Raw genomic sequence first — 23,871 nt, 5'->3', positions numbered from 1 at the left:
CTGAGTTCTGTCATCTCTCAGCCACTCTCTGCTGGAGTGTCTCCTCCACCACTCCACCTCTGAGAGGATTTAGTCCACGTCTTCTGGAAAAGGATGCTGATCTGAGGGCCGCAGATCCTCAAAAGAATCTCATCAGTGACCTCCTGCACTCTGATCTGAGCTCAGGTCACAAGTAGCACGGCTGATTTACGACCTGGATCTCTTGGGTAATAATGTAAGGTCACGTGGGACAGCGAGAGAACGAGATGGAGAGCACTTAAAGTAATGGAAGTGAATGCCTCTTCAGTGTTTTCATTCCTCCTCATGGGAACTCCGTTGCACAGCCATTAATGTGACTATTAGATAAGTGTGCTGTGCACTGACGCATTTATTAAAAGCTCTACACTGCTGCCTATTAACTATAGTGTAAAATAACTGTGCGAGCTCGAGGAAATCGAAACGCCACAGACATTAAACATGGGGCATTGGACTGGGTGTTCATGTCGGTTAAACATCAACAAATGAAGACAGAATTATTAATGTTATGCATTTAGCAGATGCTGTCTTCTCCAAGCAACAGTATATTTTTACTACACGGTCCATCTCCCTGAAGTCACCAGGGGTTAAGTGCCTCATTAATGTGTAAGCCCTCCTGGGGTTTGAACCGACAGCCTTAAAGCCAAGATCATTAACCACTAAACCACAGTGAAACAGTAGTATAAATGTACATTTTTGTCTTAATGAATGATAAATGTGAATCACTGAAGCACAGAGATGTCAGTGATCATAAGCTCAACATTTAACATAAGCACAAGACTCTCTTGGTTTTTTATCCTTCTGCATTTGCATACACTAACAGTTAAATGTTTGGGGTTAGTATGATATATTTTTTTAAAGAAATAAGAAATTAATACTTTTACTCAAGGATGCATTTAGTTGATCAAAGGGGACTGTAAAGATGTATACAGTGGGTATAGAAAAGAATCACCCCCCTTTAAAATAATTGCTTTGCAGCCTGAAATAAAGACAGGCAGTTTTTGTTTCATTTAAAAATGTGTTTAAGTCTACAGAAGTGTAAGAAAAGCCTGTGGGAATGTGAATGATGTTTTAGAGCTACTGGTCATAAAAATCATGATTTTTATGCACATGTTGTTTTGTGGGGAATTTTGAAAAATCTTTGCAAAATTGCTACATGGCTTCAGGACCACAAATTTCACTACTCTAATGAAATACATATGCTTTGACTTTTTTTTTCCCCCTTTGCACTTGATGTTTCTGCGTGTTTCACTTTCTGGCATTGTTTTGACATGCCAGGCCTGTTGTACATAATTCTTTATTTTTGTTTGCAAAAGTAAATTTTTTTTGCTCAATACTTTCATTTTCTTTGGTAAAACATTATTTGCGTTTTATTTGTTTGCAAATATATGTGGCATTGAACTGACTCCATAGACCCCAGCTCCTAAACTCAAAGATTTCTGCCAGTCATGTGGAGCGCAAAACCAATGTTGCATGGAGACCAAAAAGACAATCAAGAGACACACTGAGAGAGTGAGATATACATGTGCATGAAACCCAAGGAACCAAACTGGAAGAAGAAAGCAGGAGAAAATTATGAGACATGGATGAAATGATGAAACATGGAGCATGAACATAAAATTGGCAGAGGAGGTTGACAGGTCTGTGGCAGAGGAAGCAGGAAACAGAGGTCAAGGAAAGCAGTGTGAGAGGAAAGCGTGAAACGAGAGGGGGAGGAAATGGAGAGGGAAGAAAAACAGGCAGGGCAGGGCAGGATGGGTAGAGGAGATGGGTCTGCAGACGACAACCTTTGAGAGGAGAAAGCAGATGTTACAGGACACGAAAAAAAATGATGACCTTGTTTGTTTTAATGGACAGATACTCTGTCCTGTCCACACACACCGGTATTAAAACACCTCAGGTGATGAAGGACAAAAACAAGAGATAAACTAAAAGAAGACACCATTGATTGGATGAGAGCGAGTGGGTGATGAAAATAAAAAGCATTTAGGAAATGCATGCATTCTTAACAGCTTTATCACAGATGTTTCTCCTAAGATTCTTTAGTAGAAATAAAAAAGATTAATGCTGTCAATCAACTGGAATACTTTCTGCAAAAGTTGTCTAATTTATTTATTTATTTTTGGCCAAGGACCTCTACATATAATGATGGCCTTCTGAGAGACCCCCTTATTTGATATCATGGCAGCTATATATTTTCATACATAAAGACATTAAGCAAAAATATTAAGCATGAGAAAAAAAAACAAAGTTTATAAAAAGCAAACTATTAATATATTACCTTGAAAATATTCAATTTGTATTACATTGACTGGTTATCTATATTTTGAGTATGTTGCAAAGAAGGAACATTTTTTTCTACAATACATGTAAGATTTATTTCTGAATTCCTACTGTTAAATACTATGACTGTCAATAGAATATAATAATAGCTATTAATCCCATGACTTCTTTAAAATCAGAATAAAAGAATGTAATAAAAAGTCAAAAAAAGTGCTAAAAATGATTCAAACTATTTTACATATTATGGTGAACTATATACATTTGTTCAACATATTTAATACAGCTTTTTAATTTACTCACTCTCACGTTGTTACACATCCATAAGACTATGGTTAATCTGAAACATACAGTAAATTGAAGTATTTTAATGAAACCTTTTAATCTGTCCATCCATTGAAAGTGCAGGTACCAAAATGCAAAAGATCAAAAAGGGCAAAAAGGCACTGTAAACACACATGCATAAATAGAGATCATCAAATATGGCAAATGTGGGAGTGCAAATGTGCATGTGTGATCCGTAACAACCAGAGAGGAAATATCTTCATTTGTTTTTCGGAACCAAAGTCTTATGGTTTTGACATGACATCAGTGTGAGTAAATTATGACAGAATTGACATTTTTAGGTAAACTAGCCATTTAAATTAAGAATTGAACACTGACAGTTCTAAAAAAATACACCGTATAATCTCTTTATAGCAATTTTTTTCACATTTTATGGACTCAATATTACATTTAAACTATCGCAAAATGTTTTTGCTGCCAACCTGTTCCCAGCATACTCTGATGCCCTTTTCATTTATGCTTGTACAAATTACAGTGTTCGCCTGTGGGTGATACTTCAAACTTATTGTGCTTTGATGATAATTAAAGGTGCTGTAAGTTATTCTTTTTTAGAAAAGCATGGACAAAATGCTCCCTGTAACTACTTCATGTACTAGATTTTTACATTTTGTTCAGAAAATGTGAGTAGTCTTTAACCATGCAACTTCCCTATGACGTTTGTGAGATATGGGGGGTCTGTGTGCTTTTGCGTCCATTAATATTTCTTTCTTTTTTTTTTAACCCAGAGATACATAAAATGTGGTTTCTTCTTTAATGGTTCAGACACTGATGAATAAAATAAGCAGAGACAAATAAATAAGCAGAGACAAATAATTTTCATTATTCAAAATTTATATTTCATTAAAAACTGTAAAAATTATATAAAGCTTGTTTTTTAATGTATATAAATTCTAAAGTAAATTTACAGCTTTTTTTACCATCTCTATACAGATGCTACAAGCGCCCTCTCATGCTTCTTACATGGCTACCGGTAACCTATTGCTTTATGAAAACCTTTGGCTTCGATATTTTTATAATCTTTCTAGCATTGTTTGTTTTTGTAGCATTGATCAATGAAGCCACTCACTGACATTTTATGATGATTTTTTGAACGCAATGGCCAAGCAATTCTGGAGTGACATCCGCATATTTAATGTGGCATTTATATGCGGATGACACTATCATTGTAATGTTATACCCATAACAATGCACAGGGCAAAATATGTCATAATAGATGTACATTAATTTGATTCTGGAACTAGGCCTGTCTGTATCTGGAGAAGTAGGAGAAATAACAATTTTATATTTCTGTATTATATATACTGTATTGTTCCAGAGACAGCTCTATTTTTCTAGTTTTTTTTATGTTTATTAAAGATTTATTAAATTATTATAAATTCATAAACAAAAATCTGAAAACAAGTCAGTATTTTACTTTTTCAGGCAGCATTTTGTGTGTACAGTTTTAATTTCAATTTTGGTTTTCAACATAACATTTCAAAAAACAACAACCGTTTTTGTTTTTTTCATCATGGTTAAAAAATGGTTCTGCTTGATATCTTATGGCCTACAGTAACCCAAACCACTGATGTTCTGATTCCTAGATATTCCTACAACATCTGTGTGAGTGAGGACCTTTCTCTAAAATTTGATCCACAAAATTCATTTCCACCTCTAAGAAGTGTCACAAAGTTCTCTCCAGAGTTCCACTATAAATACTCACATTTTGTTTATATCAGACCCCCACAAGATATAATAATATCTTTTGGGTTTCTGCTCTTCATTAATAAATATATAAGTAGTGGGGAGAGGGGCCTGGGCGATTGAATTTGTCTGTGGTAAATATCGTGAGATTGGATTTATGCATAGCGAGTCATCGGAGGGAGAGAGAGTCACTGAGAGAGAGAAGAAAATGGGGATTTCAGGTGGATAAATGGAAGGGTGGAGAAAGAGATGGTGCAGAAATGTAAGGGGTGTCAAGAGTGTTGGAACAGGGGAATAGGAAGAACAGGCAATTTAAAGAGATTGATGGCATTTGCGTTTAAATGGGGGACATATTGAGTCCAAACAAACAGCAGTTGGAGAATCATCCAGTCACAAACAATTTAAATAGGATTCTGGTATTACAGCAGTATGAGGTTATTCTGCTGTGAACTTCTGGATTTCCCTAAATTGCATATCAGTGGTTACATATGCAATAATGCTTCTCACAGCAGCAGAGGAGCCCACTGTTTTTCATTGAGAGAGTGGAAATAGTCATTACATCCACAGATTCAATCTTTTGCAAGGACCATGTGTTGTTGTAATGGCTGTTTTAATGGAAAAACTGTAAGAATAAGAATCACAATGTGTTTATAGCTTATGACTGATACAGCGTTATTCTTCAGTACAAATATCTTTTGTTCATTTGTTTCTTTGGTTATATCTTTTGTGTATTCTTAGTTCTTTCTCTTTTGCTTCTTTTTTCATTAATTTGTGCACTACTTAATTTCCTTCTATTTTATGTAGTTGCTTTTGAATAAGTTGTTATTTTAGTTTCATTTGTTTGAAAGTGAATGTGAAAGTCGTGACATTTGCCAAGTATGGTAACCCATACTCGGAATTGGTGCTCTGCATTTAACCTGTCCAAGTGGACACACACAGCAGTGAGAAGTGAACAACACACCGTGAACACCACACCCGGAGCAGTGGGCAGCTATATCCAGCGCCCGGGGGAGCAACTGGGGGTTCAGTGCCTTGCTCAAGGGCTCTTCAGCCATGGGTATTGAGGGTGGAAGAGAGCGCTGTTCATTCACTCCCCACCCACCTAAAACTCCTGCCAGCACCGAGACTCAAACCTACGACCTTCTGGTTACAAGTCCAACTCTCTAACCATTAGGCCACAGTTGCCCCATTTGTTTGCTCTTTCTGATATTTATACTTTTGTTCGTTCTTTTGTTTGTTTTTCCATTAGTTCTTATTTTTCTTTCATTTGTTTGCTTTTTCTAATCTTTGTTCATTCTTTTGTTTGTTACTATATTAGTTTTTTATTTACCTTTCATTTGTTTATTCTTTCTAATAATAGTTTATATGTCAATTCTCTCTTTTGTTAGCTTTGGCATAAGTCCTTATTTACCAATAAGTTGCTTGTTTTTTCTATTTTTTTTTGGTTTATATGTTCATTCTTTCTTTTGTTTAGTTTTGTACTCGTTCCTATTTTCCCTTCATGTGTTTGTTCTTTCTAACATTTGTTTATCTAGATCTAAATTTTGGTTAAAAAAAAAAAAAACATTCTGGCTGTAGGTGGAACCTGTTGTTCTTTAATCAAGTCAAGATCTACTCAAGATTAGATATTTTGTGGACAGGAGCCCCAAGCATGGTTAAGGCTTTCACTACAACACAGGTCATCCCAGTGAAACTGTGAAACTTAACTGGCAGGGGAAGATTCAGTAATGTGAATGCTGTAGATACTCAACACAGAGAGTTTTATTTTGCCTGGTCAAGCTTTTAAATGATTGATTAATGTAACAGTTAGTGTTTTTAAATAAAAGTTTTCTAAACTTAATACACCTTTTTTGATCTTTCTTTTCCTTGTATATTCATTAGCTCTTTCCTTCTTTCTTTCATTTGTCTGTTTGTTTCTAACAGAGCTATTCAGCTCAGGTCCTGGAGAGCTGCTGTTCTGCAAAGTTTAGCTCTGACTCTAATCCAACACACCTGCCTGTAATTTATTAATGATCCTGAAGACCTTGATTTGACCATCCTCAGATGTTGAGCTGAACTTTGCCAGACATTGGCGTGGACGATTGAGTTGAAGAACCCTAAGTTGGTTCTTTCTTTTTATTTGTTTATTTGTTCTTTCATTTCCTTACTTTCATTTGTTCATTTAGATTTTTTTTCTATTTCAACATACTTATGTGAAACAAACACATACAGATACAAACACAAACATACATTGACACATCAACCACATGCTGCACACACATACACACAATGGTTCTTGTGTATGTGTGGGATCAGGATCATTCTGTTATCACACACACGCAAAAGAATGTGTTGTGCAACCTAACAAGTTGTATAAGATCTAAACCCATAAAATGCACAAAACCGAATATAAGGGTCTAATCTGAGCTACAGTTTACCTCTAAAGATTATTTCCTTCCTAAATGCCTTCCTTTAATCATTGAGACCTACGGCTCTGTGATTTGAGTGTGACTTGATTGTGAGTGTTGGACCTTGTTGCAAAGACGGGTAAGATTGCCAATTGGCAGTGTGAGCTGTACTTAGACTGGTGCTGGTTGGACCCTTAAGGGGATATTGAATACAAGCAGAGCAAACTAAACACAGCTTATTAATGAGCTCAGGCAGACAAAAGAGAGAAAGAGAGAGAGGACGTTAAAAGTCACAGGCTTTAACTGGAGAAACAACAGACATTTATTTTTCCCATTAGAGTCCTGTTTGCATTTTTTAAACAAACTCACTCTTTGCCAAAAATCTCATTTTGGAGCTGAATGAGACACCTGCGATCTAAAGACACCTGGAGAAGCAGAATGTGTCCACGCAGCTCTATCAGAGGCGCTAATAATCTTCATGTAGATCAAAGTGGCCTCACTGAGTATCGACTCAAGTGGCAAAAAGCAACCCCCCCCCACCAAAAAAAACTTCCATTCTTAAGACATTTAATGAGCAGATCATCTGAGTAGCATTCAAATTAAATGTCCAAACACAACATGCTTAGATACCTGTGCTGATCTATTCTGCAGAATGCCTCATTGAAACATGAGTAATGGTGTTTCCATTCAGCAGTTTGTACTGTGAATCGTGGGCTTTTACATCTGCAGTCTAACAGCAGCATGATACACACAAGCTGCATTATTACAAATCACAAGATTAAAGAGAACTGTGTTTTATATGAACGAGTGAATGTGTGGACAAGCTGTCGAGGTGACTTCTAGTTTAAGCCACATGAAGGCATTACGCCTGTAGGCCGCCCGCAGTCCATTCACTGACTGTCTGATTCATACTGCTCAAAGAACTAGAAAGGACTCACTGTGGCAAGATCTAATCTGATTGGCTGACATAACACAAATTACAGGTGTAAGAGTACACCAGATAAACACTTTTTTTTTTTTTTATCAGTCCACCTTGTAAAAGGTTGTGTTTACAAGGTACTGGGTAGATAAAATGAGTAAATAAATCTTATTTACTTGGAGGATTAAATAAACACTGGATTAGTTACTTCATGATTTTAGATTGATGAGATTGCTGATTTGTTATGCACGTTGCATTTACAATTATTTCCACCTAAATGTGTCTCCTCAAAATGGATATAAATTAGATCTACTCTTCTGGCGCTAAATGCAAATGCTAATGTAATAGCAGGAAATGTAATTTTATGTTGAACACTCTCTTCACTTAACAAACATATAAATCCATTACATAAAACCATAAAATATAATCAAATTTTATTCAAATCATATATCTAATCAGTAAAAAAATGAATAAATACCCCTAAAGTTAATGGCCAGGTTAGTGGCATTAAACCTTTGAAAGACACTTGTTGACAGACACTTAACTAGTTACCACTAGATAATAAACTAGATATTAAACAAAACAAAACAAACTCAACGACTCGATTCAATTCGATATCACGATGCTCTGCATCTTTAACTGGTTTTAACAATTTGATTCGTTTACAATTATCATCTCAACGACTCGATTCAATTCGATATCACGATGCTCTGCATCTTTCTTTTTAAAATTGAAAATGAATAATAAATCAAAACAATTTTACCAACTAAATATAGCTTCAAAACACACACGCAAATATAAAATAATAAAAGGGGAAAAAGCCAAGTACAAGTGATAAAGAAAAAGTAATTTCAGTATCTGAGAGTGCTTTAAATATTCGAATGTTTACAGAAAATCATAGTTATGGGTTTTTCATTTTCCTCAGCATTATTGCTGTTTGATTATTACTGATGAAATCATAGACAGTGGCAGCTTTAATAGGCTGCATTCAGCACATTGAAACAGATGGCATGTTTTGTCCAACGTTTCTGAAAATTATAACTGACTGAGATTACATATCAATGGGCAGCTGTCCTCATGAAGCATATTCTAAAGTATACTTACTGCAATTAATCGCCGCAAGCTTCAGACAACACACATGTGCAAGCAATGTCGCATGTGTCTCATGCTACTGCCATGTCAAATATCCTGTGCAATAAAGTAGCAATAACTTTACTTCTGAAATGTTTAGAATCTATAAAAAATTAAGAATCGATTAAAATCGATTCATAAGATGTGCGGGAAAAACAACCTCAGTCAGAACTGATTCTGAAATGTTTAGAATCGATTCAGAATTACTGATGAGAGAATTTCGATGCATCTGAGAATCTACTTTTACTCCCACCTCTACAGCAAAGCAAAACAAAGCAAAAAACAAACAAACAAACTAAAAAAAAACAATAAGAAAAGTAAATCAAAACAAAAATACAAAAAATGGAAAACAAAAGAAAAAAATAAATAAAAAATATACTCAAAACAGCTAAAACAAAAACAAACAAACAACAAAACAAAATAAAAAGTGAAACAAAACAAAACAAAGCAAATCATAAAGTGCTTGGAGAATGTGAATGAAATTGAAAACATGGTTGGTGACTTTACACTTTGGTCAAAATGTTCTCTTCCCGCTCAGAATAAGCTGCAGTGTATCCCAGACCTTTTGTCATTTGGCATAAAATCTGGATGATCTATGTGAGACTATTGGTGGCTTTAAGCAGAACTGACCATGGTATGTGCGATTCCACATCCTCTTATTGATAGCGTCCCCCGGGGGCCTCACACCCGACCGATCCAGAGTCTCATTTAGGGCATGAGAATACAGCATGACTCCATCGTGGAATGAGCCAGAAATCAGATTCATCTGGAAGAAAAGAAGTGCACAAATTACATACTAGCATTAAATCTCTAAATAATTGGGGTTTGATTAAATTGTATTACTTTTATTAGATAACAAGCTTTCTAGAGATCATAGTGATAAAAAACTAATTTGATGACCCACACGAGACTGTGTGCTAAGAAAAATGGCAGCATTCCTAATGCTGTCCGTCATTCTCCTGTGGCTCGACTCACCTCTGCTTCACTGTTTAATATCACACATTCTTCCTAAATATGTTGAAATGCATTCCTGTTTCTCCTGCTCCTGTGTTTATTTAAACACATGGAGTATTTGTTTGATAATGGAAATACATTCTAAAATGGTGATAAGGAGTTAGTCACTAAGAACTGTTTCAAACTTGTTATTTACATGAGGAGGAGCACCATTAATTCTCAGAACTGAACCCAGACCATAAAGTGCAGAACATAGAGTTAATATACATTTACATTTAGCAGACGCTTTTATCCAAAGTGATTTACAAATGAGGACAATGAGGAAAAAAAAGGATGAACTTTATCATCATACAATAAATGCATTATTACTAAAACAATCAAAAACACTTTAAAGTGTTTTTGATTTATAGTAGTATTAGTATTATTGTGTGTGTGTGTGTGTATACAGTATATATATATATATATATATATATATATATGTATATATATATATATATATATATACACAAACCCGATTCCAAAAAATTGTTGGGACAATGTACAAATTGTGAGTAAAAAAGGAATGGAATAATTTACAAAACTCATAAACTTATATTTTATTCACAATAGAATATAGATAACATATCAAATGTTGAAAGTGAGACATTTTTGAAATGTCATGCCAAATATTGGCTCATTTTGGATTTCATGAGAGCTACACATTCCAAAATAGTTGGGACAGGTAGCAATAAGAGGCCGGAAAAGTTAAATGTACATATAAGGAACAGGTGGAGGACCAATTTGCAACTTATTAGGTCAATTGCCAACATGATTGGGTATAAAAGAGCCTCTCAGAGTGGCAGTGTCTCTCAGAAGTCAAGATGGGCAGAGGATCACCAATTCCCCCAATGCTACGGCCAAAAATAGTGGAGCAATACCAGAAAGGAGTTTCTCAGAGAAAAATTGCAAAGAGTTTGAAGTTATCATCATCTACAGTGCATAATATCATCCAAAGATTCAGAGAATCTGGAACAATCTCGTAAGGGTCAAGGCCGGAAAACCATACTGGATGCCCGTGATCTTCGGGCCCTTAGACGGCACTGCATCTCATACAGGAATGCTACTGTAATGGAAATCACAACATGGGCTCAGGCCCATGTCATCCGGACTAAAGAGGACAAGGACAACCCAAGTTGTTATCAGCGCTCAGTTCAGAAGCCTGCATCTCTGATGGTATGGGGTTGCATGAGAGCGTGTGGCATGGACAGCTTAAACATCTGGAAAGGCACCATCAATGCTGAAAGGTATATCCAAGTTCTAGAACAACATATGCTCCCATCCAGTCGTCGTTTCTTTCAGGGAAGACCTTGCATTTTCCAACATGACAATGCCAGACCACATACTGCATCAACTACAACATCATGGCTGCGTAGAAGAAGGATCCGGGTACTGAAATGGGCAGCCTGCAGTCCAGATCTTTCACCGATAGAAAACATTTGGTGCATAATAAAGAGGAAGATGCGACAAAGAAGACCTAAGACAGTTGGGCAGCTATTCCTAAACTTGAGCAACTTGTCTCCTCAGTCCCCAGACGTTTGCAGACTGTTATAAAAAGAAGAGGGGATGCCCCAACCTTTTTTAGATGTGTTGATGCCATGAAATTTAAAATCAACTTATTTTTCCCTTAAAATTATACATTTTCTCAGTTTAAACATTTGATATGTCATTTATGTTGTATTCTGAATAAAATATTGAAATTTGAAACTTCCACATCATTGCATTCTGTTTTTATTCACAATTTGTACAGTGTCCCAACTTTTTTGGAATCGGGTTTGTATATACAGTATATATATACACATAAATATATATTAAATCAAATATTATTCTTGTCTTTGTCACTGTGTTTAACTTGCATGAAGCCTAAAAGATGTCTCTTTGTCAAAACAAGTGAGTTCATTCCATAATTCTATTAGTTCATAAAAAACATATATTGCAACTATATAAATATGCATTTCAGCATGTTTTTTGTTAAGCACAGCATGTGCATCTGCTATGCAGTACTACACAGCTCATGATCTCTGTGTGATTGCTTTAACCTGTTAATTTAGGCAAAGAAATGGACAAGCAGCATTAGGATGGGCAGTGTAAAACAGGCATGATAAAGACCTGAGAGGTCAAATTTTGAGTTGCTTAATAAAATTATTAATGTATTGACATTTCTTTCTGTTACGTGCTTGATATTTTTGGGGATGTTTCGTAACATTTAAGTGAGACACAACTGGCACTGGGGCAAACGATGAAAGGAAATGACCAGGAAACAGGCAATCATGTTCAATACGAGCTCAATTTATTTTGAGAGGTACAGATTAATAGTCACTAAAGAAAATAAATTATAAGATAAATTATGGGAAAAGGAAGAAAACTGAGTGACGCCAAAACAAAGAAATAATCAAAAGCAAAACAACCCTGATAATTGAACCCCAACCCAACTAATCTAACTATCAAACAGAAAATGTTTAACCTTAATTAATAACAAAAGTAGGTGGCTGTCACTTTCTACCTAGACCTAACATGAAATGAATACAATTTAAATACAAAAACTTACCTACCTCCTTTTCTAACAGGACTAATGTGACAAAACCAAAAACATCAAATTCATATCAACATTCCCAACATAACGACAAATAATTAATTTTACAGTACAAACACATTTCCAAAAGAAACCATTAATGCTTTGTACAGTACATACACATTTTTAAATGATACGAAAAACAAAAACGATAAGCCTATTTGATTTTCATGCAAAAAGTTTCAGATGATTTTTTCATAAATTGTTTTTAAAACTTTTCAAATTTTCTTGAATAACAAATATACAGTGTGACCATACTGAACATCTCTGTATGTATGTGTGCGACAAAGCCAATGCATTAAAACCATTCAGTTTAATCACCGTTCTATTATAATGCACTGCTTTAATTGTTGCAGGCGTGCGCACACACACACCACTGGCACACAGATCTGAGATCGCGCTGTGCAAAAAGTTTTCAGAAAAAAAAACACATTCTGAAGCTCATAAACTTGTTGTCAGCACTGCCACGTGACTTTTATTAATCGATACTGAATTGCTACATTATATTTCTCAACAAGGAGGGGGGTAAAATCGCTGTTTTTAAGTAACTAAACTCAGCTTCATTGTTTGTAGAGAGAGATAGATGCAGACAATTTACACATATCTCTCTCTCTCTCAAAATGGCCATATCTGAGAAAAAAAAATAAAAAATTCTAGTAGTTTCCATCACTGGATATGGCTGTCGTTCATTTAGCATTTCTATCATAAATGTATATTTAAAAGTTGACTAATATTAAATGATTTGCAGCTTCATCTTACCTCGCCCTCTTTAACGTTAAACTGATGCTTCGCGCTCTGCTTCTGTCACCAGTAAACCCCGCCTACTTTGATTTGATTGGCCATCTCAGTCATTTTGACATTGACGAGCGCTGTTACGTCTGTTTCACACTTACTCCATCTGCAGTGCATGTACGTTGCAGTTTTTTTACGCACCCATGTTAACAGATTAGAGCTTTCACACTGCAAGCAGTTGAGGTCCGTCAGTGCATTCCAGATGCGGCGCGTCTGCAGCAGTGCAGCGATCGTTTACGCACCAAGTCTATTTTGCTGTGCTGCATGCCCTGAATTAAAGTGACAGCGCTTTGTTCGCAGTAAAAATGAACATGGATTGATAAGAAAATGTAGTAATTTCACAATAAATAGATATAATTAAAGTCTACTGTGTTTCACAGTTTTTTGTGGCTAGGTTTAAAACAAAGAAATGTGCACTTTTAGATAAACAAGTCAACATATGCACTTGTGTCTTTAGGAGGTAGAAAAACAAAGTTCTTTAAGACCTGCAGTAAAAAAGATTTAAATATAAAAAGCATGAGAGCCGAATGTTTCTGTCAGTGGTAAGTTTTAATTTAAAATATTAGTGATAACCTACCACAAGAAAGCTATATGCTGTGTTCAAATGTGTTTCCACTTGCTTGAGCAACTTAATATACAAATCTAGAAATCTTGAAATAAAAAAAAATGGATAAATGTTGTGTTTGTGTTAAACAGCCACGGATCAGGAGCGGACTGCAAACGTGCCCTGTGTGAAAGCACAATGAGTCCGTGCTGTTTCTGCACCACATACGTAAGGGACACGGACCGCATACGCACTGCAGACGGAGTATGTGTGAAACAGGCGTTAGACCGCTGTGGCTTTGATCTGAAGTGCCTAGTATGTGCACCGGTCGCGCGCGCATCCGTAAACTAGCACAAGTTAATTCTCACACTTTAATAGTGTTTATCGCTCCTAACAGGCTGTGTGACTATGAGAAGTTATTACCTCAAAATGCAGTACCTTGCCAATGCAGTTGGGGGCCCATCCAAACCCCTGACACTGCCTGCCCGTTGAACGTGGCTCCCCAGCCGGTGGCAGAGACATCCGTGTGTACCACAGTATGCCTGGATACATGCTCTAGGGGCACTCCTGCTCTAAGGAATGCAGGGTCTGACCACGGGCTGAAAGTATGGTGGCAGGCAGGTGTGATTTGCACCCGGTGAATGCCACATTGCCATGCCCATTCAGCCTTGGAGCCAGTGCTGAAACGGTCTCACATGAAGCAGTCCCAGTGGTGTGACTGCCACTGCAGCTGCCTTATGCCCCAGGAACCTCTAAAATAGCTTCGGTGGGACCGCTGTATTGTCTAGGAACAAATTCAACCAGCTCAACACTGACCGAGCACGGTCCTCTGTTAGGTGTGCTTTCTGTTCAACCAAATATAGTTCCATAACGAGAAAAGAGATCCTCTGCACAGGGGAGAGTTTGCTCTTTTCCCAGTTGACCCAAAGACTCAACTGGCTGAGGTGGCTGTCCACCAGATACCTGTGTTTACACAACTGATCCCGTGACTGTGCCAGTATGAGCCAGTCATCAAGATTGAGAAGTTGAGAATGCAAACGCTGTGTTTTCTCATGGGAACAAGGGCTGCCTCCATGACTTTCGTGACGACACAGGGAGACAGGTACAGCCCGAAGAGCAGGACCTTGTACTGATATTCTCATCCCTTGAATGGAAAGTGCAGGAACGGCCTGTCTCGAGGGAAGATCGAGAAATGAATATACGTTTCCTTCAGGTCGGTCGCTGCAAACCAACATCAGGGATGAATGCATTGAAAATGCCTTCTACATCACCATTTTGAGCAGTACCTTTAAAAGGGCTCGGTTCAAAACTCGCTGGTCCAAAATTGTGGGTACAGTGAAGTAGAGGCTGTAAAACCCTGCCTTCATTATTATCTGCAGGAGCCGCCTACTACGCCACCACCTCCACCAGTACTACACCATCCTCACCAAGCACAACATCATCACCACAATACACCAATGATAACAACATGACCCCCAACAAGCTTGGAGGGAAGTGAGGTGACTGAATCATATAGCAGATTCTTATGGTCTGAAGGAGCCAGTGAGACAAGCTAAGGAGCGCTAACCAGGCTCTCAGAGACTGTGCAAGTGGGACCAGCGGAACCACAGACATCCCCGCAGTGGGGCAGTGAGGTGGAACACAGAGACCCTGCTCGTGGGGCTCAGTGGAGGCCTGAAATCTAAAGGTCTGAGTGTGCAGTGCATCATTTAACTGGTTCCACGGTTGGGCAGAGGGTGCACAAGGAGGTCTGATTGTGTTCTCGAACCACCCACTGCTGCCCGCGGGCTTATAGTGGAGAATGAGAGTGGTATGGTTCTGCACTACTTTCCATGACCTCATGGGACCTAGAGATAGAGGAAACTGCTCTTTTGTAGAGAATTTCAGAACAGAAGGAAAAAGAAACAATAGATTCTCCACCCAGGCCTCCTCCGAGGGAGGGAGTGGTGCGATTACGATCTCCCAAAGAGCTGCTTCCTCCATCTCTGGGTCACCTGTCTCAGGGCCTTTTAACTTTTAACAGCCAGGTTTAACGTTGCCTGGACAGGCTCGGCGGCCTGCCTAAGACTGGCTTCACGGCACTGCTTAGTTGGAGGCTGCTGCTGTAGCTCGTGAGCGGGGGTGGATGCAGCGGACCACCCTCAGCAGCAAGCAGACTGAGGCACTGCGGCCGGCGGTTGGGTGGAGGCAGCAGCTGTCTGCTAGGGCAGGATTTGTTTTATTGCCTTTCTCTCCTTTTTTAAAGCAGAGAACTGCTGGGCAAAGCCTCCAAAAGTCTCCAAAAAGGCTAGTCTGGGACACGGGGGCATTTAAAAACTTGATCTTCTCAGCAACCCTCATGTTGGCCAGACACAGCCAGAGATGGCAATCCTGGACTATGAGCATGGACATCACATGACCCAGTGAATTCACAGTGATCTTCATTGCTCGAAGCGCGAGGTCAGTTTCCGTCCGTAGCTCTTTCAGAGCCGCCAGGTCATGACCACCCTCATGCAAGTCCTTCAGTGCTTTAGCCTGATGGACCTGAAGCAACACCATAGCGTGCAGGGCAGAGGCAGGCTTAGGACTTACAAGCCCAGGAAGATTTTAGTTAACAATAACAACACTAAGTCCACAAACTGCTAAGATTTACCAATATATATTTGCAGCTCATATATTTCTCAAAAAATTCTTCCAAAATCTAACTTACTGTACTCCATGTGAGCAGATTGTAAGAATTTAAGGAATTTTAAGACAAGTTGATACTTTAAGCACTAGTGTTAATTCCATAAAGTATCCTGAGCTGTGAAATCACACCATTTGTCATGATTCAAATATGCACAACATCTTAAAATCTGATCATGACTAACTAATCTGGCTAAATTTAGGCAAGGGTAAGGTGTATTTCCAGCCAAAAAAATCACCCATCTGTCTACCTTACAAACCATCCATCCACCCAATGCCATTACCATTAAACAGTATGTATAATTTGAAAAGAAACTGGACAGGATCCCAGCTGAATTGAAGATTAGATTAGTTTTATTTTACTTCTAAAATCTAATCAAAGGTTCAAAAATTTCTGTCACCCTGAGCTACAGCCATTCACAGGTAGAAGTCAGTGACACAGAGCCAGACGGTTGTCGGCAAACTCTGAGCTCTGCTGTAGCGTAATGAAACGGAGGGAAAAATGCTTCAAAAAGCCAAAGGAGACAGAGAGCTGTAGAAAAAGTGTAGTTGTCATAGCAACTATAGAAAGAGCATGGACTCATCGATATGGAACATCTGTGTGTGATGGCGGATTGGGAGATTACAGAAAGAGAAAAGGAGATTGCTACTGTCCTGAGAGAAAGAGGACGGTGCAATGAAATGCAAATTCTGAGTAAAAGGTTGAATGAACTGAGAGAGTGGGAGGTGGGCAGGACTAGATGAAAAATGTCATTCAGACCAAAAAAAAAAAGCAACAGGTTGAGAGATATATACAGAAAAACTACTTGGAGACTAAATAAAGCATAGAAAGCAATTACAGATTCAGACTGTTATCGATACAAAAAGGGAGAGCAACAGCATATTTATGTGTGCTAAAGGACTGTGAGCCACAAACGTATCCAGATAAAACTACAACAAAAACAGAAAACATGAGTTGTCTGGGTGTTCCTATGCAGTTGCTAGGCAGTGCTGAGTGGTTGCCTGGGTGTTGCCATGCAGTTGCCAGGGTGTTTTGGGTAGTTGCTAGGGTGTTCTGGGTTGTTGCCTGGGTGTTTCTCTGGGTGCCTCTCCTCTCTCTCGCTACTCTCTCTCTCCGGTTTTCACAAGTTCATCAAACAACTGTCGTAAGAATCTTTCATCAAGCACGGTGAGTAATGGCTTCTCTTGCTATTGTTATTTGCACTGCTTGCCACATGTATTAGTTTATCTATCTCTGTCGGTGATGAGGGATTCACATGTGATAAATGCAGGGAAATAGTTAGGCTGACCAGAGAAGATTTCAGAATTAGAGACACGCATCCAAACTTAATGAGAGGACATTGGTGAAGAATGTGAGGGCTCTAGATACGGCTTTGGATGCGTCTAGCTCAGGGAGTCCTGTACATTGTTCGTTTCGGTAACAGGGCCTTTGCAGACAGGGCAACTGGGTGACTGTGAGGCGGCATAGTCGTGGTCTAAACACCACTCTTCTGCTGTTCCGATCAAAAACATTAAACAGGTTCTCCCCACCAGTGATGCACCCACTGAGAAACCTGATGAAAGTGCTCTAGTTATTGGGCGATTCTATTTACGGAATGTGAAAATAGAGACACCAGCCACCCATAGTCCAATGTTTACCGGGAGCCAGAGCGCCTGACATCTTAGCAAATTTAAAAGTGCTGGCTAATGCTAAATGTAAATACTGTAAGATTGTTATTCACGCCAGTGCTAATGATGTTCGACTTCGCCAGTCGGAGATCACTAAAAAATAACATTAAAGAGGTGTGTGAACTTGCAAGCATGATGTCAGACACTGTAATATGCTCTGGTCCCCCTCCCTGCTTACCGTGGTGATGAGATACATAGCAGATTGTCATCACTCAATGGCTGGATGTCTAAGTGGTGAACAGTTCCACTCATTCTCTACTATAGGAGAGGAAGAATTGTATAAACTTGTTAAATCATCTAAACCAACAACATGTATGTTAGACCCTATTCCATCTAAGCTCCTAAAAGAGGTGCTTCCAGAAGTCATAGATCCTCTTCTGACTATTATTAATTCCCTCATTATTTAGGGTATGTCCCAAAATCCTTCAAACTGGCTGTTATTAAGCCTCTCATCAAAAAAACCACAACTTGACCCCAAAGAACTAGTTAATTATAGACCGATCTCGAATCTCCCTTTTCTTTCAAAGATACTAGAAAAGGTAGTAGTATCCTCACAATTATATTCCTTCTTAGAGAAAAATGGTATCTGTGAGGATTTCCAGTCAGGATTTAGACCGTATCATAATACTGAGGACTGCTCTCCTTAGAGTTACAAATGACCTGCTCTTATCATCTGATCGTGGTTGTATCTCTCTATTAGTGCTATTGGATCTTAGTGCTAAGCGTTCGACACTATTGACCACACTATCTTTTGCATAGACTAGAAACACTTTGTTGGCATTAATGGAAGTGCCATTAGCGCAGTTAAATCGTACTTATATGACCGCCATCAATTCGTAGCAGTGAATGAAGAGGTATCACATCGTTCACAAGTGAAGTATGGAGTACCGCAAGGCTCAGTACTAGGCCGTTACTCTTCACGCTTTACATGTTACCCTTGGGAGATATCATCAGGAAACACGGTGTTAGCTTTCACTGTTATGCTGATGATACTCAGCTCTATATTTCATCGCGGCCTGGCGAAACATACCAATTTGAAAAACTAACGGAATGCATAAACGATATAAAAAAACTGGATGACGAGTAATTTCTTACTGCTAAATTCTGAAAAAACAGAGGTGTTAATTATAGGGCCTAAAAGCTCTGCATGTAATGACCTAGAACGCTGTCTAAGCCTTGATGGCTGCTCTGTCAATTCTTCGTCATCAGTTAGGAACCTAGGTGTGCTATTTGATAGCAACCTTTCCTTAGAAAGCCACGTTTCTAGCATTTGTAAAACTGCATTTTCCATCTCAAAAATATATCTAAATACGGCCGATGCTCTCAGTGTCAAATGCAGAAATGTTAATCCATGCGTTTATAACTCAAGGTTAGACTATTGTAATGCTCTATTGGGTGGTTGTTCTGCACGCTTAGTAAACAAACTCCAGTTAGTCCAAAATGCAGCAGCTAGAGTTCTTACTAGAACCAGGAAGTATGATCATATTAGCCCGGTCCTGTCAAACACTGCACTGGCTCCCTATCAAACATCGTATATAGATTTTAAAATCTTGCTTATTACTTATAAAGCCCTGAATGGTTTAGCACCTCAGTATTTGAACGAGCTCTTGTTACATTATAGTCCTCCACGTCCGCTCCGTTCTCAAAAACTCTGGCAATTTGATAATACCTAGAATATCAAAGTCAACTGCGGGCGGCAGATCCTTCTCCTATTTAGCGCCCAAACTCTGGCATACCTACCTAACATTGTTCGGGAGGCAGACACACTCTTGCAGTTTAAAATTAGATTAAAGACCCATCTCTTTAACCTGGCTTACACATAACATACTAATACACTTCTAATATCCAAATCCGTTTTAAAGGATTTTTAGGCTGCATTAATTAGGTAAACCGGAAACCGGGAACACTTCCCATAACACCCGATGTACTTGCTACATAGTTAGAAGAATGGCATCTACGCTCATATTAGTCTGTTTCTCTCTTATTCCGAGGTCACCGTGGCCACAAGATCCAGTCTGTATCCAAGTCAGATGGTCACTGCAGTCACCCGGATCCAGTACGTATCCAGCCTAGATGGTGGATTAGCACCTAGAAAGGACCTCTACAGCCCTGAAAGACAGCGGAGACCAGGACTAGAGCCCCAGAGACAGATCCCCTGTAAAGACCTTGTCTCAGACGACCACCGGGACCACAGGAAACAGATGATTCTTCTGCACAATCTGACTTTGCTGCTGCCTGGAATTGAACTGCTGGTTTCTTCTGGTCAGAGGAGAACTGGCCCCCCAACCTGAGCCTGGTTTCTCCCAAGGTTTTTTTTCTCCATTCTCTCACTGATGGAGTTTTGGTGTCATTGCCGCTGTTGCCTCTGGCTTGCTTAGTTGGGGACACTTCATTTACAGCGATATCAGTTGACTTGATTGCAAATTATTGCACACGATACCATTTAAACTGAACTGAGCTGCATGATGACATCACTGAATTCAATGATGAACTGCCTTTAACTGTCATTTTGTATTATTGACACACTGTTTTCCTAATTAATGTTGTTCAGTTGCTTTGACGCAATCTTTTTTGTTTACAGCGCTATATAAATAAAGATGACTTGACTTGACTTGTTTCTATGCAGTTGGTAGGGTTTTCTGGGTTTTGCTATGGAGTTGCTAGGGTGTTCTGGGTGGTTGCCTGGGTGTTGCTATGCAATTGCCAGGGTGTCCTGGGTCAGAGAGGGCAGTGTCATAGGCAATGCCTAACAATGCTCTGGATTAAAGAGAGAATTTATGGAGAAATTAGGCCTTCCACAGTGAAATGGGAAGAGAAATTTGAGATACTATAAAACATAGTTCACCAAAGAAAGTACACAGACAAAGAAATAGAGAGAGAATTTGTTTGGCTGTAATAATATGGTGGCAGTGAAAGGAACAACTAATTGGAGAGAGAGACATGTGAGCTGCAGGCAGAGGGAACCTTCCAAATTAGCTCACTACCCTGGGGAAATGGATAGATGCATCAGGCTAACAGACTAGAACAACAGATGACAGAACAGTGAGAAGAGTTGCAGGCACCTTATTAGACTTCAGCAAATAATCTGACTGTGCATACAGCATGCAGCATATCTCATCTAATAGTTATCTACGGAAACACAGCTGCAACTCTTTCCAGGCATTGCTAATAAGTCTTGGCTTTGTTGACTGTAGTACACACACAGGCAGGGTGGTAAATCTACATGTGGGAATGTTTGTTACTAAAGGCTGGAATATACTCCATGACTTTTGGCCAGATTTTTCCCCCGATTTATAGACTGGAAGAGTCGGTGCTGCAGATTCTGGGCAGTCTGAGTTGACAAGACCTCCCAGAAAATCAAATTTTGTATAATCAAGTTGTGCACAGATTCCTTTTTTTTAGATTCATACTATGATTTCATCCAGTTAGAAGAGATCAAACATGTTTGTTATTTTGAGCTGATTTATTTATTTATTTTTTGTTTGTTGTGTCTCCTAGCAATAAGGCACATATTTCTGTGTGAGTCTGTTGTGTTCAGAACAACTTGAAAGTATGAAAGTGTGATCTTCAGTCATTTATTTTATGATGCATTAAACTGTACCTCTAGTTGGTTTTATATGAAGTAATTAAACAGAAATATTTGTTTTCAATGGTTTCATTTAGAAGTAGACATTTCAAGCTTTCAATAGGCTTATTTCTCATGTCTGTGAGGCAAGTATTCACTGAGTTTTGGTTCAATTTTGAGGCTCGTTTGAGAAAGAAGTACACGGAGACCGAGATAGCAGAAAGCCCACAGTACCTGTATGGTTTTGTTATTTTACAAAAGCGATTTGTAACGTTTTGTTGTATGAAGTATGAAGAAATATTATTGTGACTAATTTGCAGAGTAGTTCATCAGATTAACTTCTTCTGTGTGATGGGACAGGCAGTAAAAACATGATGAGTTGAAAAGGGGCGTTTCACGGCTGCCCACACATGTGAAACAAACATTAAAGCATAATAGCATTTTTTACCCATGATCAAAAAACAGTTGTTTGAACTGAAATTTAACGATGGGAAAAATGGTCTGCGCCCCCGGCACGTAGTCTAAAAGGGTTGTCGTGTGTTGGCAGTGTGTGTACACAACCACCATATAATGTTAAAAATTCACCCAGTGTTTTTTTTTTATATACTAAAATCTTTACCCCTTTCTCAAATCGAGCTAATCTCAGATGCCTGTCTTTGTGACGTCACACAGACAAGCCCCTCCCACGATAGTCTGATTGACAGTAGTGTTTCAGCACAGACTGGACTGGGGTCTTACCTTAGACCCGCCTTGAGTGAGCTGACATCAGTTCACCATTGTTTCGATGCTGGAGCAGGTGTACACAAGAAAGACTCCTATGCGATTGAGGTGTTTTGTTGTTGAATGTAATAATGAACATAGCAGTCATCATTTACTCCCGACATCTGAGCTGCTGAAGACGCAGGGCCCTATCTTAATGATCTAAGCGCATGGTCTAAAGCGCATAGCGCAGGTGCACTTAGGGCATTTCGGAATATGCTTTTGCTAGTATAACGATGGGAAAAATGGTCTGCGCCCCCGGCACGTAGTCTAAAAGGGTTGTCCCTATTCTCTTAATTAGTAATGGGTGTGTTTTTGGGCATAACGTGTAATAAACCAATCAGAGTCTCATTTCCCATTCTCTTTAAGAGCGAGTTGCGCCCGCGCCACGGCAGATTCGCGATTTAAAAGGCGGAATTTAAAAGCACACAGACTGAACGTGTCTCCAGAGAGCAAACGGATCTGCTCATGCGCGAGCAAATAGGCTTATTCTGATACACGCAATGACTATCCATTATGACATGTATAACATTTTTATATTTATGTACCCTACTAGTGTTGTCAAAAGACCCAGTACTTCGGTACCAAGTCGATACTAAACGGTACCAGTTTTTTTTAAGGTACCGGTGGTACCAAGTACCCGGTCAACCCGGTTCTTGGTGCACTATCCGAAAGATGCACAGATGCGCTCTCTTCATAAAAGCACTGAGCTGAGGTGACCTCAAAAGGAGGAAACACACCAAACTAACAAAACACTTTAAAGACAGACACCTAAATCAAATTAAAGAGTTCAAGCAGGAAAGTTTCACAGTGTTTCCCATACATTGGGAAATATCAAAATTGATTGCAATGTATGGGAAAGTCTAAACCCGGGCATTGAGCACTGCACGTGTCAAAGTCTAAACCCAGTGCGGGTGTTTTTATATCACTGTATTTCTTAAGAAAACCGACTGTCTTCAGAAAATTCTGGATGTCATCTTGCCTGTAATGCCTGAGCAGCGTTTGTGAGCGCAGGCTCAGCGCTTATTTGATTACAGCCGTTACCGGGGAAACCTCTCTCTCTTGCACGCTCTACAATCACCTCCTGCTGGCAGAGAATGAATCTGCATATGCCGCTTTGGGAAACACCGCATCTGTTATGAATACTATAAAATATTTTAATTTGAATGTCGGATGGAAATGAACGCTGTTATTAGAGTAGTTAATCGTTAGCATAAGCGTGGCTAATGCTAATATAATGAGCATTAGAATTAGTTTCTTTATTAACTATTTAATGCTCCTATAACTTTTATTAGGGAAAAAAGGATGACATGATGATATTTACTATTTTTACACACCAGAGGCTTTTTAATGAATTGTGAATCTAAAATATATGTGTTAGAGAATGTACAAATGGTTAATCTTAAAGGAGCTGTATGTAAGAAATCTGCAGGATTTTTTTTATTTATTTATTTATTTATTTTTAGCTAACTTAGTTATTCTTGGCTTTAAAATTCAATATCCCTTTAAAATTAAATATGTACACAGTTTGGATTAAATTAAAGTATAAATTAAATT

The 23,871-nt window shown here is 38.6% G+C and overlaps 1 protein-coding gene across 1 annotated transcript in view; it reads right to left on the bottom strand.

Moving 5' to 3' along the window:
• The window catches only part of npr1a (natriuretic peptide receptor 1a), a 105,495-nt gene that overhangs the window by 33,402 nt on the left and 48,222 nt on the right, over nucleotides 1–23,871 (bottom strand). The window contains exon 5 of the mRNA XM_042776731.1: nucleotides 9,391–9,526. Within this exon, the coding sequence (XP_042632665.1) occupies nucleotides 9,391–9,526 (136 nt within the window). The remainder of the gene's footprint in view (nucleotides 1–9,390; nucleotides 9,527–23,871) is intronic.

This window comes from Cyprinus carpio, chromosome A19 (genome assembly GCF_018340385.1).
Source record: "Cyprinus carpio isolate SPL01 chromosome A19, ASM1834038v1, whole genome shotgun sequence".
Classification (NCBI taxonomy): Eukaryota; Metazoa; Chordata; class Actinopteri; order Cypriniformes; family Cyprinidae; genus Cyprinus; species Cyprinus carpio.
The sequence above is the reverse complement of the archived record's forward strand: the minus strand, read 5'-3'. Positions and strand labels throughout refer to the sequence as shown.